The sequence below is a fragment of the Suricata suricatta genome, chromosome 1, assembly GCF_006229205.1.
Source record: "Suricata suricatta isolate VVHF042 chromosome 1, meerkat_22Aug2017_6uvM2_HiC, whole genome shotgun sequence".
Lineage (NCBI taxonomy): Eukaryota > Metazoa > Chordata > Mammalia > Carnivora > Herpestidae > Suricata > Suricata suricatta.
In genome coordinates, this window is record NC_043700.1 from 133,248,661 (window position 1) to 133,263,647 (window position 14,987).

The following is a 14,987-nucleotide window of genomic DNA, read 5'->3' on the forward strand; positions in this document are numbered from 1 at the left end:
GAGGGGAGGAAGAGAGGTGGAAGAGGAAGAGAAGGAAAAAGAAGAAGAGGTGGAGGAAAAGGGGAAAAGAAGAGGAAGAGGAGAAGAAAGAAGAGGAAAACAATAAGCCATCACAGCACTGAGAATAAGACACCCTAGAAAAAAAGAAAATTTTTATTTTGTAGTTTAAACTGTTTAGTTAACCAAGTTACTGAAATTTTGTTAATGAACTACTAAAATATTTTTTTTACTTTTCCTAATATTTAAAAAAAATTTCCCTTACTCATGAAGATATGGATATCTTACCATATATTGCAGAGTACACCAAAAAAAAAAAAAAGTAAGAATAACAATAAACTTTACTGTATGAATTAAAAAACGAAAAGCAGGCGCACCTGGGTGACTCAGTCAATTGAACATCCAATTCTTGATTTCAGCTCAGGTCATGATCTCATGGTCTTGAGATGGAGCTCATGTTTGCATGAAGCCTGCTTGAAATTCTCTCTCTCCCTCTCTCTCTCTGCCCCTCCCTTGCTCATGCTCACACGTGCATGCCCTCACTCTCTCAAAAAAATAAAATAAAATAAAATAAAAAATGAAAACAAAAAGCAAAACTAATGTTGTTGGTGCGTATAAACACATACAGTGCATGTATTAAACACTCACAGGAATGGTAAACACCAAATTCTAGACAGTGGCTTCTTTTTGAATGAGAACAGTATAGTGATACAGCCAGGAAAGAATACACAGAAAGCTTCAATTTTAATTCTTAAACGATGTAGTGCATAAACTGGTATTCATCACATAATTCTCTAAATTTTTCTATTCTCACAATATTCCATAATTAAAATATATTTTAAGGGGGGGAGAAGAAGTAGAGAAGTTTGCCCATTAAACTACAATAAGAAGGAAAAAACAAGAGGAAGGAGTTGGTATATTTAGTGCTAAGTGAGTCTATAAAGAATGCATTTCAAAGGTTTTCTAGATGTACATAAACCAATAAGCAGCTTGCCTATAAGCTGGTTAATGTTATAGTGCAAAAGCAAAAGAAAATACACCAAATTTTTAAAATAGAATTACTCTTTTACTTACCATAATTGTAATTTCCCTTTTACAAATGTTGAGGTCTGGCATGTTGTTGACATACATTCGCTTTAACGCATGGCGGATTCCACCATGTGTCCGCACCAGAAAAACCGTGGAGAATCCACCTAGAAGAACGGGTACCAATTAATTAAAAAGTCTCAGAAATTACTATCAAAATCATGGAATATCACTGAGGAGCTTAATCTGAGAAGGGAATAAACTGACTGTACACAAGACCAAAATACCACTAAGCAATAATTTTATTAGATTAAAAAAACAAAACATTGACTTCCTAAGCTAATCACAAAGGAGTACATAGAGAATAACATGCATCTCAAATGAAATTGCTTCTCTAGGGGTGCCTGGATGGCTCAGTCAGTTAAGAATCTGACGTGGGCTCAGGTCATGATCTTGCAGTTCATAATTTTGAGACCCACATTGGGCTCTGTGCTGACAGCTCAGAGCCTGGAGCCTGCTACAGATTCTGTGTCTCCCTCTCTATCTTCCCCTCCCCTACTTGTGCTCTGTTTCTCTCTCTCAAAAATAAATAAACATTAAAAAATTTTGTTTAAAAGTTAAAAAACTAAAATTCCATTTTGCATAAGAATAGCTTTTACATAAGATGTGGAAAATGTCACAACATAACTGTATTACTATATACTTTGGCACATACTAGGATTGCCTATCCACTAGCCTCCCTCTCTCTGTGATAGCAAAACACTGATGTTATTTGAAACATCAACAGGATCAGATGGGTGGGTCCCTCTCCAGTTCCAGGGGATGAACCAGCATTGTTGTAAGGTGATAATGGGAATTTCATTTCCTGTTGTCAGTAACTGATTTAGGATTGGACACGTAACCAATTTTGCTATGGGACATAAGGGAAAATCCGCTGGGGATTATAGGGAAGACTGTCCACCCAGAAAAAAAAAAAGATTTGTGATGAAGCCCATGCTCTTCCTTTGGATTCTGGATTTTGTTGTATATGAATACGATGTTTAGGCCTATTGCAGCTATCTGTGGCAATGACAGAAAAAAGGATCAAAGAAAAAAATGACCCAGGACACTGACACAGTTGGGCTACTGAATTAAACAACTCTAGAACCACCTCCTTTCAGAACTGTTACAAGATATAAGTGCCCCCATTATTTATGTCATAGTTATGTGAATAGAGTGTTAACTGCACTTGAGAAAGCAAATCTGAAACACATTGCTAGGTATTCTAAAAAATTACTTCTGTCATATCTAAACAAAGACTTCTACCTGAAGTTTTTAAAACTCATCTTGGCATAAAGGTTACTCTCTTGTTTAATGTAGCTTAAAACAAAAAATGGTGTGTCACCTGTATCGATTTGACAGGCCTTATAAAGCAGCATCCTGAGCAATGTCAAGGCACCTGCACTCTGATTCAATGCAAATCAGTCAGAGTAAACGTAAACTACTCGGGAAAAAGAGCTCCTAAAACACTCCAGAATCCGTATGGATTCAATCCAGGGCTCCATTTCCCCAACTGTAGTTACAAGAAACTGTAAGACTCCCACCTTGTAGATTTGGAATTCCATATATATATATATATATATATATATATATATATATATATAGAGAGAGAGAGAGAGAGAGAGAGAGAGAGAGAGAGACACACACACACACACACACACACACACACACGATGTAGGGGAAATCGAATCAACCAACCCACAAGGTGGTTACCAGGAGAGAACAAGATCATATTGGGGAAAGATATTTCAGGTAAAAGCTCTAAAGTGCAGAGTTGTTGTTGTTTTTTTTTTAAAGTTCAGTTAGCATTAATTTCAGATGCAAAATTAACAAATTGGTACCACTAATAAAGTGCTAGCCTACTCAAATTTTATTTTATTAAAAAAATAGCAGTGCCTGGGTGGCTCAGTCTGTTAAGCATCCAACTTCAGCTCAGATCATGATCTCATGGTTTGTGGGTTCGAGCCCCATGTCCGGCTCTGTGCTGACAACCTGGAACATGTCTTCCCATTCTATGTCTCCCTCTCTCTGACCCTCCCCTGCTCATACTGTCTGTCTGTCTGTCTGTCTCTCTCTCTCTCTCTCTCAAAATTAAAAAAAAATTAAAAAGAATAAAGAAAATGCTAAAAGTTAGATCTACACATGGAAGTAGTATGAGTATAGGTCAAGATAAAACAGCAGTTGTTTTTAGATATTTATCTAGAGATTACTCTAGAACAACGCTTCCCAAACACAGTTATACGTAAGAATAGCCTGGTGAGCTGTTAAGAGACCGAAAGAGAGAGAATGAATTTATCTTCAATAGTTTTCCAAGTTCTGACCACAAGTATGAATCAGAAGGTCTCAGTTAGGCTTAGTAAATAACTAAAAAAAAACCCGGCTCATTGTATTCTTCTGCCTCTGTTTATGTTCTTACCAGGGGTGGGGGCAGTCTCCCAGCCGCTTCTGATATATGACCTAATTAAGTATCCCCTGAACCAGAGAAAAAGTGCCTAGACAAACCATGCATCCTACATATTCATTCGCAACCACCCACAAAACAAAGTAAATTTATGCCAATGAATTTGCAAAATTAGGAAAAAATATTAAGTTTTCTTCATAAAACCCCTGTTGCTAAAAGTTAAAATTTGTTAATTTCATTAGACATAGATGTGGCCTAATGTTTTCTAACTTTCTAACATCAACTGTAGATTTATACCTAAGCAAGGTAAATAATGGTCATGAATAGTGCCTGCTTTGAGAAAAGGAATTATTTGTTTGTACTTCCCCAAACACTGTACTTTCCAGCACGTTCTGATTATTTATAAGCTAATCAATATCTGTTTGAAGAATGCATTTAGGGGAAAGTAACCAGTTAAAACATTATAATAACTCAAGAGAGAAGTATCATCTGCTAGCCACCAACTCATATCTACCAAATTCTTCAACACATATTTTTCCTCCAAGAAGTCTTTCATGACCAATCCAATTCATGCTCATCACTCATCACTCCCTCAGAATTTTTATGTAGAGGTTTGATTATATTACCAAGTATTTCAATTCTCAACTCACTGGATATATATACCACAAGATTACTGGCAGTTACCACAAATTCCACTTATTATATATTTCTATGTCCAATTCAATATACAGTTCAAGTCCAAGTCAAGGCACATTATTAAATTAATGCTATATTTTCAATTCCAAATATGAGACTATGAGGGATTAATAAGCATATTGAATATTCTCAAAATCCCAAGGAAATAAAAGAACTAACGACAGATACTGATCCGACAGAGTAAAATGGGAAGTAAATGTGTATTTATGGAAGTTAAAATTACTGCTATCTTTTCGAATCTAGAAGTCATGTAATATAGGCATTCCTTCCAATTTGTGAGTATATAGTCTGAAAAGCAATGATTATCAGCCTCTCTGTTTTTTTCCAGTAGGACATGGGTTCACATGTTAAAACAATTCCATTAGCTGCCTAACTTAACCACCTCTTTTGTCCCCAAGGCAACACAAAAAGTAATCATATTTAAATGAAGGAGAGGCTTTAAGCCAATCTAAATTTGTTTCAATTTGCAGTATTTAAATAATGACAACGTAGCTTGCACTTGGCTGAATACCACCTCGGAAAGCACTGCTTTAGAGATACCAGGTGACTTGGGTAATTGTTTATGAACATAGGCATGTGTTTCTACAGACTAACTTTTCCTCCTGATAACTAGTCATTATTCTTCCTATTAAGTCATTATTTTTCCATGTTTCGTTTGTCTTATTTTTAATTTGCTGATGGTGCTATATGTATTCAGAAAGATAACATGAAAGAATGAAAACATGAATGATAGAACCAGTTTCTTTATTTCCTTATCTTCCCTTCACTTACTTTCTCTGGAACAGATGTTACTTTACCAACTACAAGTCCCCAAAGGAGTAGAAATTCATCAGTAACAAAGTAATCCTGAGAACAGGGCTAAGAAGTCCATTAGGTTAACTGAACAAGAAAGCAAGGAGTTGGATTAAATGATAGTAGTTTTATATTATAGTCAGTTTAAGATTAATCATAATGAGCAAGCCTCCATTTAATTTCAAGTGCTAGCCACCCAGGAAATCCTCCAATTACCTTATACTCATTAAATTTGTTTTTAAGATAACTTTGATGTAGGTTTTATTGGATAAAGTTTATACAAATCTCTGGTTTCAAAAAATATATGTCCCTATATAAAGTCTGGTTTCAAAACATATATATCCCTATATAAAGTTCAGCCTCTCCTCCCCCCCCTTTTTTTTACCAAAATAGGATCATCTACACAGACTACAACAACACATGGCTTCACTCATTCTTTTTTAAAAAGTTGTATAGCATGCTATACCATCTAAGTAGTATAATTTGATCATCTCCCAGGTACTGGTCATTCAACTTAGTCTGGTATTTTATTTATCTGTCTCCTGCCATTATGGACAATGAATGTTGCATTAAACACCATTGTACAATCGTTCTTAAGTACTGGTGTTTTGTTCCTGTAGCACAGATTTCCAAGGAAAAGACTATCAAAGGAAAAACGCATCTCAAAGTTGATACTGCCAGATTAAACACTGAAAGATTACAGCAACTTCCAGGAGCAACATAAGAGACAATTTTCTCATATGCTCACTAGAAGTTACTATGACATTTAAAATTTTGCCAACTTGAAAGAAAAAGACTCATGGCACTGTTATTTCTATCTTGTTTTCCTCTCTGTCTCAGTGAAATTAGTATCTTTTCCTCTTTTTTGTTGGCCACTTATATTCCCTCTTCTGTGTCTTGCCTTCCTATCATTGTTCCCTTCTTCTAAAGGGTTACCTTCTTCTTTCAGTTGTAGGAGAGTATTATTAAACTCTCTTAACATTCAAGGAGTACAATATTTTCTGCTGGTCTATCATTTGTTCCACTAGGTATGTGGATGGTGTGTTTTGCAAATTTAAAAACACATGTTAAATGTTTTTATGAACATAAGAAACAACATGTAGGGACACACACCAAAGTCTGGCTCAGAATCCTATATTTAAGGGAAGAGGAACAATTTTTCCTTCATATGCCATTGTAGTGTTGCTTGTTACAAGGAATGTGTCTTTTATTGGTAATTGTTAAATAATGTAGAAAATTTATTTTAAGTGAATGAGAAAGGTACCTGTCACCTTAAAAGAGATAAAGGAAAGCCACTGCTATAGGGTAAAGGTAGCATACAAAAGGAAGTCACACAAAGTCAAGAGACTTCTAATTAACATATGGTGATCTCAACCCTAGCATTACCACTGTACTCCTCCATAACAAAAATAAAGGATTTTTTTGTTTGTTTGTTTAATGTTTCTTTATTTTTAAGAGAGACAGAACACAAGCAGGGGAGGGACAGAAAAAGAAGGAGACACAGCATCCAAAGCAGGTTCCAGGCTCCAAGCTGCCAGCACAGAGCCTGATGCAGGGCTCGAACCCACAAACCATGAGATCATGACTTGAGCTGAAGCTGGATGCTTAACTGACTAAGCCACTCAGGCGCCCCAATAAAGGATTTTTAAAGGCATAAACCCATAAAGTCAAAGAGAATGAAAGAAACAAGACATGTCAACAAGATTTTGGGAAATGAAAAACTTATGGACACATGATAAAGGATTAAACAGGACTGAGAAAGACCACACCACGCATTTGATTGGGAGAGGAAGGGAGCAAGGATGAGCAAGCACCAACCCTAGTCTAATGACATAAACCTGAAACACTGAAGAATTACAGGGGCCCTTTGAATGCAAGGATGCAATGAGAAAATAAGAAGAATGGTGTGAATCTTCATAAAAGCGGTCAGACCACTGGATTCCTTCCTTTTCCCATTCCAACACTATACCTAGGTAGGATGAGTTAAACCAGCAGTAATCTGGTACAGCAGGCACCATTTGGAGGCATGGGGACAGGGGAGGAGAAGTAAAAGTATAGTGCTAAAAACAAGAGAATTAAGTTAAAGTCTATATACTAAACAGATAATCTCTATATCAAGACCACTGTTCAGCTACAAGAACCAGACATACAGACATACAGTGCATACTAATCACCACAGATTAGAGAAGTTCTCTTCTTGGAAACCAAATAAAATTTTGAAAAATACAGAAACTGAAATTTGGAAGTCATACAATAAAAACAAAGTAGCTTTCTGACTCATCACACTAAAGTGAAACCCTGAATCAAGAAACCCTTGCAATTTGCACAAACCCCTTCCAATCATCACTTTAAAGAGCTTGACTCTTAAAAAAAAAAAAAAAAAGAAAAGAAAAGAAAAACAAAACAAACAAAAAAAAACAGACATCAAAGTTTCATCAGACATTCAGAGAAAGCCTCCAACATGAATAAGAGATGAAAAGAAGCAAACAGGAAAAAAGGAACTTTGAAGAGATGCTGGGAGCTAAAAAAACTTTCCAAAGAACCTATAAATATTTTCAGGATGAAGGGAAAATACTATAGTCATAAAATAAAAGCAGGTCCTGTAAAAGGGATATGCGTAGAAGGAGGACTGACTTTTGCATATGTAAAATAAGAGATCTAAAGGGAAAAATCTGGGGGTGCCTGGGTGGCTCAGTTGGTTAAGCGGCTGACTTCGGTTCAGGTCATGATCTCACGGTTCGTGGGTTCAAGCCTCACGTCGGGCTCTGTGCTGACAGCTAGCTCAGAGCCTGGAGTCTGCTTCGGATTCTGTGTCTCCCTCTCTCTCTCTGTCCCTCCCCTGATCATGCTATATCTCTATGTCTCTCAAAAATTAATAAAATGTTAAAAAAAAACACATTTTTTAAAGGGAAAAATCTTGAGAAGCTAGAAGATAAAATTAAAGAAAATTTCCAGAAATGTTCCAGACTAAATAAATAAGAGAGAAAAGACAGGAACATAAAAGGACTAGTCTAATAGCTCTAATATCACAATAACAGAAATTCCAGAAAGAGATGAGAGAAAATAAAAAAGAAAAGTGTATCAAAAATATAACACACACATACAATCCCAAACTTAAAGTACTGGGAGCTTCCATAAGTAAAGAGCTAACCCAACATATATAAAATGGAATATTAGTTATTAAAAAGAATGCATTCTTGCCATTTGCAAAAATATGGATGGATCTAGATGGTATAATGCTAAGTAAGTCAGAGGAAGATCAATACTATAGGACTTCACTCATATGTGGAATTTAAGAATTAACACAAAGAAAAAAAGAGAAAAACAGACTCTTAAAATAGGCAACAAACTGGTGGTTACCAGAGGGGAAATGGGTAGGGGAATGGGTGAAATAGGTGAAGAGAATAAAGTACACACTTATCATGGGGCTCCTGGGTGGTTCAGTTGGTTAAGTGTCTGACTCTTGATATCAGCTTAGGTCATGATCCCAGCAACATGGGATAGAGCCCTACACCCAGCTCCACACTGGCAGCACAGAGCCAGCTTAGGATTCTCTCTCCCACCTTGGTCTCTGCCCCTCCCCCACTCACACAAGTATACAAGCGCTCTGTCTCAAAATAAACTTAAAAAAAAAAAAAGAACACACTTATTGTGATGAACACTGAGTAATGTATAGAATTGCTGAATCACTATCTTGTACACCTGAAATGAATATAACAATGCATGTCAACTATACCAGAATTTTAAATTTTTAAACTTAGAAAAAGATCCATATCAAAGCTCATCATCATGAAATTCTGAAGTTCAGGATAAACAGAGAATCTAAAAGCTACAGAAAAAAATTTTAAATAGTTGCAAATTTGCCTTTACTTTAGCCCAATATCTTTATCTGTTCATCTCACAAGCAATGAGTGGATATGTAAGCACAATTAAGCTCATACTATTTTTAAATGGGCATACTATTATATACTGATGGCATCACCTTATCAAATACTCCATTGCCTAGCTGAAATTAATCTGAAATGTTTACAGTTGCTTCAACAGTTTTCTATTTCCAAAGTCATCATAGTAAGATAAAAACGGTATAAATGGAAGACAAAGTAACACCTGGTATAAGTTAATGAGCACAAAATTATAATTTATTAGATGAATGAATCACTGAATGGTGGCAAAATACTCCATTAAATTTTTTTCTTGGAATCTATCACAGCAAGAGGGAAGAGGGAGCAAGGCTTTTGGAGTCAAAATCTGGAATTAACTATTAACTCCACCATTATTAATTATATGAACATACGGCATGCTAACTTCTGAGTCCTAGATTCCTCATATATTTGGCAAATACAGTGAGATCTCCCAGGACTATTATAAAGAGTGAATGGGATTATGTCGGTAAAATGCCTAATATCACCTATTGCATAGATGCTAGTAGCTGTTATAGTTACTACTATGATTACTATTAGGCTGCTGTTATTAATACCACTCCATCTTATGAAGGTTAGATTTAGACTACACATTTTCAAGAATACAAAGAATAGAAATAAACAGTTATGATCCAAAGAGACAATATTTACCCGTATAAACATGCCCCAAATCACTTGTACATCCAGGAATAAATAAAATGGCAAACATAATTCAAAATCTAAATTGGCTATGTAAAATAATACTTCTTTTTAAAGGCTTGGAAATTTGTGAAAGTTAAAGAAAGCTAAAAATAACCTTTTTCCCCCTAAACATAATAAACCACCTCTATGTTTTACTTTCTTAAAAGCAGTGTCTAATGGAAAGCAACCCACAAGAGCCACTCAAAATGATGTCTAAATGAACCCTTTCTCCATTCATTTTAGGGTAGAAATGTCCTACAAATTATGTTTATTAAAAGTATTACTCTGACTCTACAAATATGAAAAACATGAAAAATATATATCTGGGCTTTGTCCCCAGGTCCTGGCACTGAACTTCAAAACCCTTTGGTATTCCCCACAGAAGTGTGTTATGCTAATTAGGTGACTCAAGGCAGCATTCCCCTAGCTACCTTTAGGTTGAAGGCTGGCCCCAGAAAAACTGCTATATGATTAGAGGGTTGGAACTTTTCAGCCTCCTGGCTCTACTCCCATGGCCAGTGATTCAATCAGTTGTGTCCAGGTAAAACAGCCTCACAAACTGAATAGCAAGGTTCGGAGAGCTTCCTGGTTGGTGAACATACTCTGTATCAGGAAGAGTGGCACACACTGACTCCATGAGGACGGGAGCTCCTGCACTAAGAGGCCCTTCCATGCCTTACCTTATGCACCTGGCTTATTTTGGTTGTTCATTTGTATCCCTTATAACAAAATGGTAATCGTAAGTATGGCATCTTCCTGAGTTCTGTAAGTCATTCTAGCAAATTATCAAATCTGAAGAATCATGGGAAACCCCAAATCTGCAGTCAAGTCAGTCATCAGATGTGCTGATGGTCTCCAGTCACCTGAAATAAAGCCAAGCTTGTGAGACAGAGCCCTTTAACCTGTGAGCTGAAAATCCAACTTGGAAGAAGTTATATAAATATAGAATTACCATTAAATGTTTCTTATACCCATGGTTTGCAACCTACTTTCTTGCCCAAAACACTGAAAGGCATTACTCATTCCCAAAAATGATGGAGACTGTCAATGGCATGGGGAGTAATAAGTATCAAAACTGAGAAGTAAAATATTAAGAAAGTGACTCAAAAAGAATCATCAATGTATGTCAAAACCTACATGAAGGTTTACGAGAAATAGGATATTCACATGACATCAAAATATCAAAAGGAAAAAATACTCCTTTGTATGGGTGAAATCTGGGAGTCATCAACACTCTGCATTGAGCGTGACATTCTGTGCTTCCTAATGTGATATCATATGAAGTAAATGGCATCACCTACAACACACTTTCGTTAAAAACCTTTCTCCCAATAAATCTTAAGGCCTAACTTCAGCTTACATGAAACAGGGGCTAGAAAAATAAGGAAAATGATATCAAAGAGAAACAATCAGACAAAGTCCACGATATTGACTTTGGCTAGCTGTCTTATACAGTGTGGTGGATTTTAAAAAAAATGGGGTAGATTCATTCTAGATTTTAAAAGACATTACAATTAAACACAATATACAATCCTTGATTAAATTCTAGTTTTGAAAGGAACCATAAAACATTCCTGTTGGTGAAAGAAACCATAAAACATGTATGTTGGTGGTGAACTATTTGAAAGTAAGTAGCAGGTACTGTATCATTTTACTTATTAGTATCTAATGGGTATTTAAACACATATACATTCTTAAAATGTATACACTGTCCTCTATAACCATAACTCTGTCCCACTTAAGAAAACGAACAATAATTCTTCTGATACACAGTCATTATTCAAAATTATCCATGTGTTTTTAAAAATGTATAAAGAAAATAGTGTAAAATGTTAGTAGTAGTTGAAGTTAGATGATGGGCATAGGGTTATTCATTATACAACTCCTTCAAGTTTTCCAAATTATTTTAAATTTTTCATGATTAAGTTGGAAGAAAATGAAAAAGAAACATAGGTAATTCCACACCTAATTCCCCAGGTAATTCCCCTCTCCCTTGCCATCCAACAAACCCAGAACCACCACTGAGAATTATTATTTTACAAGAAAGACACTGCTGCTGATTATCCAGACTCACAACTTCCCCAAAGACCGTAAGTCTCTTGCCACAGAAAATGTTTATGGTATCCTAGAGACCTGCAGCTCCAACATCCTGACACACACAAGCACTTCACATTTATGAAAGACTGGGCTTTAGTAGGGTTTACTCCTATCAAGTTTGTTTTCCTAGGGAATGGAAGAAGAAAGATGGAAGGATAAAATTACATGTGGTCTTTCTGTATTGTGTGTATCACCATACATCATGCAAATCAACTAGACAGAGGAAATGCCAAGCTGCCAGCAACTTCTGGTTTCAACCACTGCCAAAGAAAACCATGTCATTTGAAAACTGTCTTCAAGATAAGTGGAACAGGCACTTATTTTGCTGTGGGATTTGAGCCAGAACAATGATCCTCTTACTCAATGACCACTGTCCTGTGATACATCAGAGTTTCATTACTCTAGGTAAAGGCAATGACTCCAGAAGTTTCTTTTAAAAGTGAAAATACTCCTAAGAGGATTACTAACTTAAATTCTTGCCAAAATTATCATATCAGTAAGTGCTATCTAGTACAAAGCAATAAAAGAATGAATCAGGTACATTTGATTAGGCAGGGAATGGGAGGAGGAGAGGTTGAAAAAAGAAGAAAAGGCAAAAGCACAGCATTCACACAGCCCTGGCAGTATACAAGCATTTCAAAGTACATTATTTTATTTACCACTCATAACATCATGAGGCATTTTAACTGATACTCCCATTGTACAGATGAGGCATAAAGTGAACACTGAGAAAGAAGATAAGCAGCTAGTCCAATAACTCAGAGCATATAAGATGGAGCCAGCTACAAGTCTTTTTCTCCCCAGAAATCTCACATCCTAATGATATTTCTATGCACATCTGTTCTTGTTAGTTATGTCAGAAAAAAAGTTTTGCTATATCATTATAAATGGGAGGATCTAGGGAAAATATTAAAATTAAGGAGGAACAAAACAAAAAATGGATAATCAAGAGAAAATAATGCCTCCCCCACTCTCAGAATTTTCTTCTTGATAGAACCTTAATTGGCAATATTCCTTATAAAGAAGAGAGAGGCCTTAGGTCAAAACCAGGTTTGATTCGGACTGCACAGTGCCTTAGAAAAATGTAATACTTCAGATGATAATCTAGATTTTCCGTTTCTCTTATACACTTGGAAAAAATGAAAACAGTAGGTCCTCATTCCTATATGACATCAATGAGATGGACCGGTCCGTTGGTTTTCCCTTTACAAAGGGCACATGCTCTCTAATCTCCACATTCACTAGCCCACTTCAGTCTTACATTATCTGCCTGGCCTGTGCAAGCATAGATATTTGAGTTTGCAACCCCTACAACAAGAACATCTAAAAATTTATCCACCCCAATGTTTACACTAGTTATACTCATTCAATGCCTCTCTCCTCAATGAGGTGTAAGTTCCACGTGTGCACCCTGTCACAGTATAATCAAATGTTCTGAGTGGCACTTTGTCTGACACTAAAATATTTAAGTGAACGAATGATTTAACATTAATAAAATGGTTCTTCTGAAAGTAGTTATAACTGATAAACTACAACTGCTACATTGATCTTCTGTGAATAAAAAGCAATTAATATGATTCATCATTTTCCATTATTGTTCATTAAACTTCTAATACACACCCTTAACTCTGAAAACAGGATTTCACTTCTTTACCATATAAATCACTCACTCACCCCTTCAACAATATATATTACCTGCTCATAAGTGCCAAGTACTATACAAGGTGCCAGAAACAAAACTCACCATAAAAATTTCAGAGAAACTCTTTCCTTTTGTGGGCTTACACTCTACAGAGTGACTGAAACAAGATAAACAAGTAAAATATACTAGGAGATAGTGGTACATTCTGAAAAGAATAAAATTAAGTGGAGATGAACAAACTAGAACATTTTGTTGGGGGGAGGGGAGAGGTCAAAATGTTTAATCTGGATGCGTGGGGATGGCCTGGGATGACTCTGAATAAAGATGGAAAATGAGGAAATGAGCCATGTGGATATTGGGACATGTGCAGCCCAGGCAGAGAAACCAGGATGTGCAAAGGCCCTAAGATGGGGAGCCTGGCCAAATGAACAAAAAGACATAACAAAAAAAGAATTCAAAGAAATAAGAGGGAGACAGATTATACAGGGTCTTATGTAAGGACGAGACGAAAGACTTGGCTTTCATTCCAAACAAAATGAGAAGCCACTAAAAAGTTCTGAGTAGATCAGTGACATGACTGAATTCATATTTTAATATGACCATTCTGGCTACTGTGTGGGGATAAGACTGAACACAAGCTTGGAAGTAGGAAAGCCAGTTAGCAAGCCACACCACAGTAATTCTGTTGAAAGATCATAGTGTTTCTGAAAAAGGCAGTGGGAACAGTAAGAAATGAAAAAATTCTAGATATATTTTGAAGGTAGAGTAGAGACGATTTCTAGACAGGATGGATGTGATATAAAAGAAAAAGAGGAGTTAAGAAAGACTTCAAGATTTTTGAATTGAGGAACTGAAGGATGAAATCACCATTAGAGATGGAGAAGACTGTACTGGAAAATAATTTAACATGTGTGTGTCATTTCTGCCTATCCTGTAAGCAGAGGCACTTACTGCCTCTGTTTTGGACTATCTTCTCGAGATTGAATAGGTAACAGCTTTTGAAAACACAGCCAGTATATCCCTCAGAAGCAAAGAGCAGTTTTGTTCACTGGCTGGCATAATAAAGATAATATTGTCTCCCCTCTATCCTCATTAGGGCAGATTTAATGCATATTATAAAAGATTCCGCTTCCCTAAACTCAGGGTTCCTCTCCCTCTGTAACGCAACCCACTGTCTGCACAGGCATCACCTGGGACCTTTGAGAGAGCCCGTAGACCTGTGGGAACTAAGGCTGTAAGAACTGGAGCAAATGCCCAAACTCTCCCTACAGCTCTTGCTGTAATCGAATCCTTCGTCCCGTGTCTTCTGATAGCATCCATGTAACTGGCAGGCTACCCATCATCAGCTTACAAGTAGGGTAAATTCTCAAACTCTTCAAGGGCTCGACCAACAAAGAAGGTTTGGGGCAGAATCTCAGGAGCAGAGTTTGAACACAGTAAGTCAGAGATGTCCACTGAATATTCAATTAGAGATATGGAATTGGCAATTCGATTTCCAATGTAAAGTCCACAGAAGAGATCAAAGAAGTATCTTATTTATTCTTATTTATAACTGAGGTGTTTGGTTGTTTTTTTTAATCTTTTATCATTATTCACAGCCACAATGAGAAGGGACAGTTTTGTTCCTGAACCCCCCCCCCAAAAAAAAACCCCACAAATAAATCATTATTTAATGGGGTGCCTGGGTGGTTCAGTC

General features: G+C 36.4%; 1 protein-coding gene across 2 annotated transcripts in view; it reads right to left on the bottom strand.

Moving 5' to 3' along the window:
• BMP2K (BMP2 inducible kinase) overlaps positions 1-14,987 on the bottom strand; it is a 123,445-nt gene that overhangs the window by 71,810 nt on the left and 36,648 nt on the right. For both annotated transcript variants that reach the window (XM_029944342.1, XM_029944332.1), the window contains exon 2: positions 1,072-1,190. In XM_029944342.1, coding sequence (XP_029800202.1) covers positions 1,072-1,190 — 119 coding nt within the window. The remainder of the gene's footprint in view (positions 1-1,071; positions 1,191-14,987) is intronic.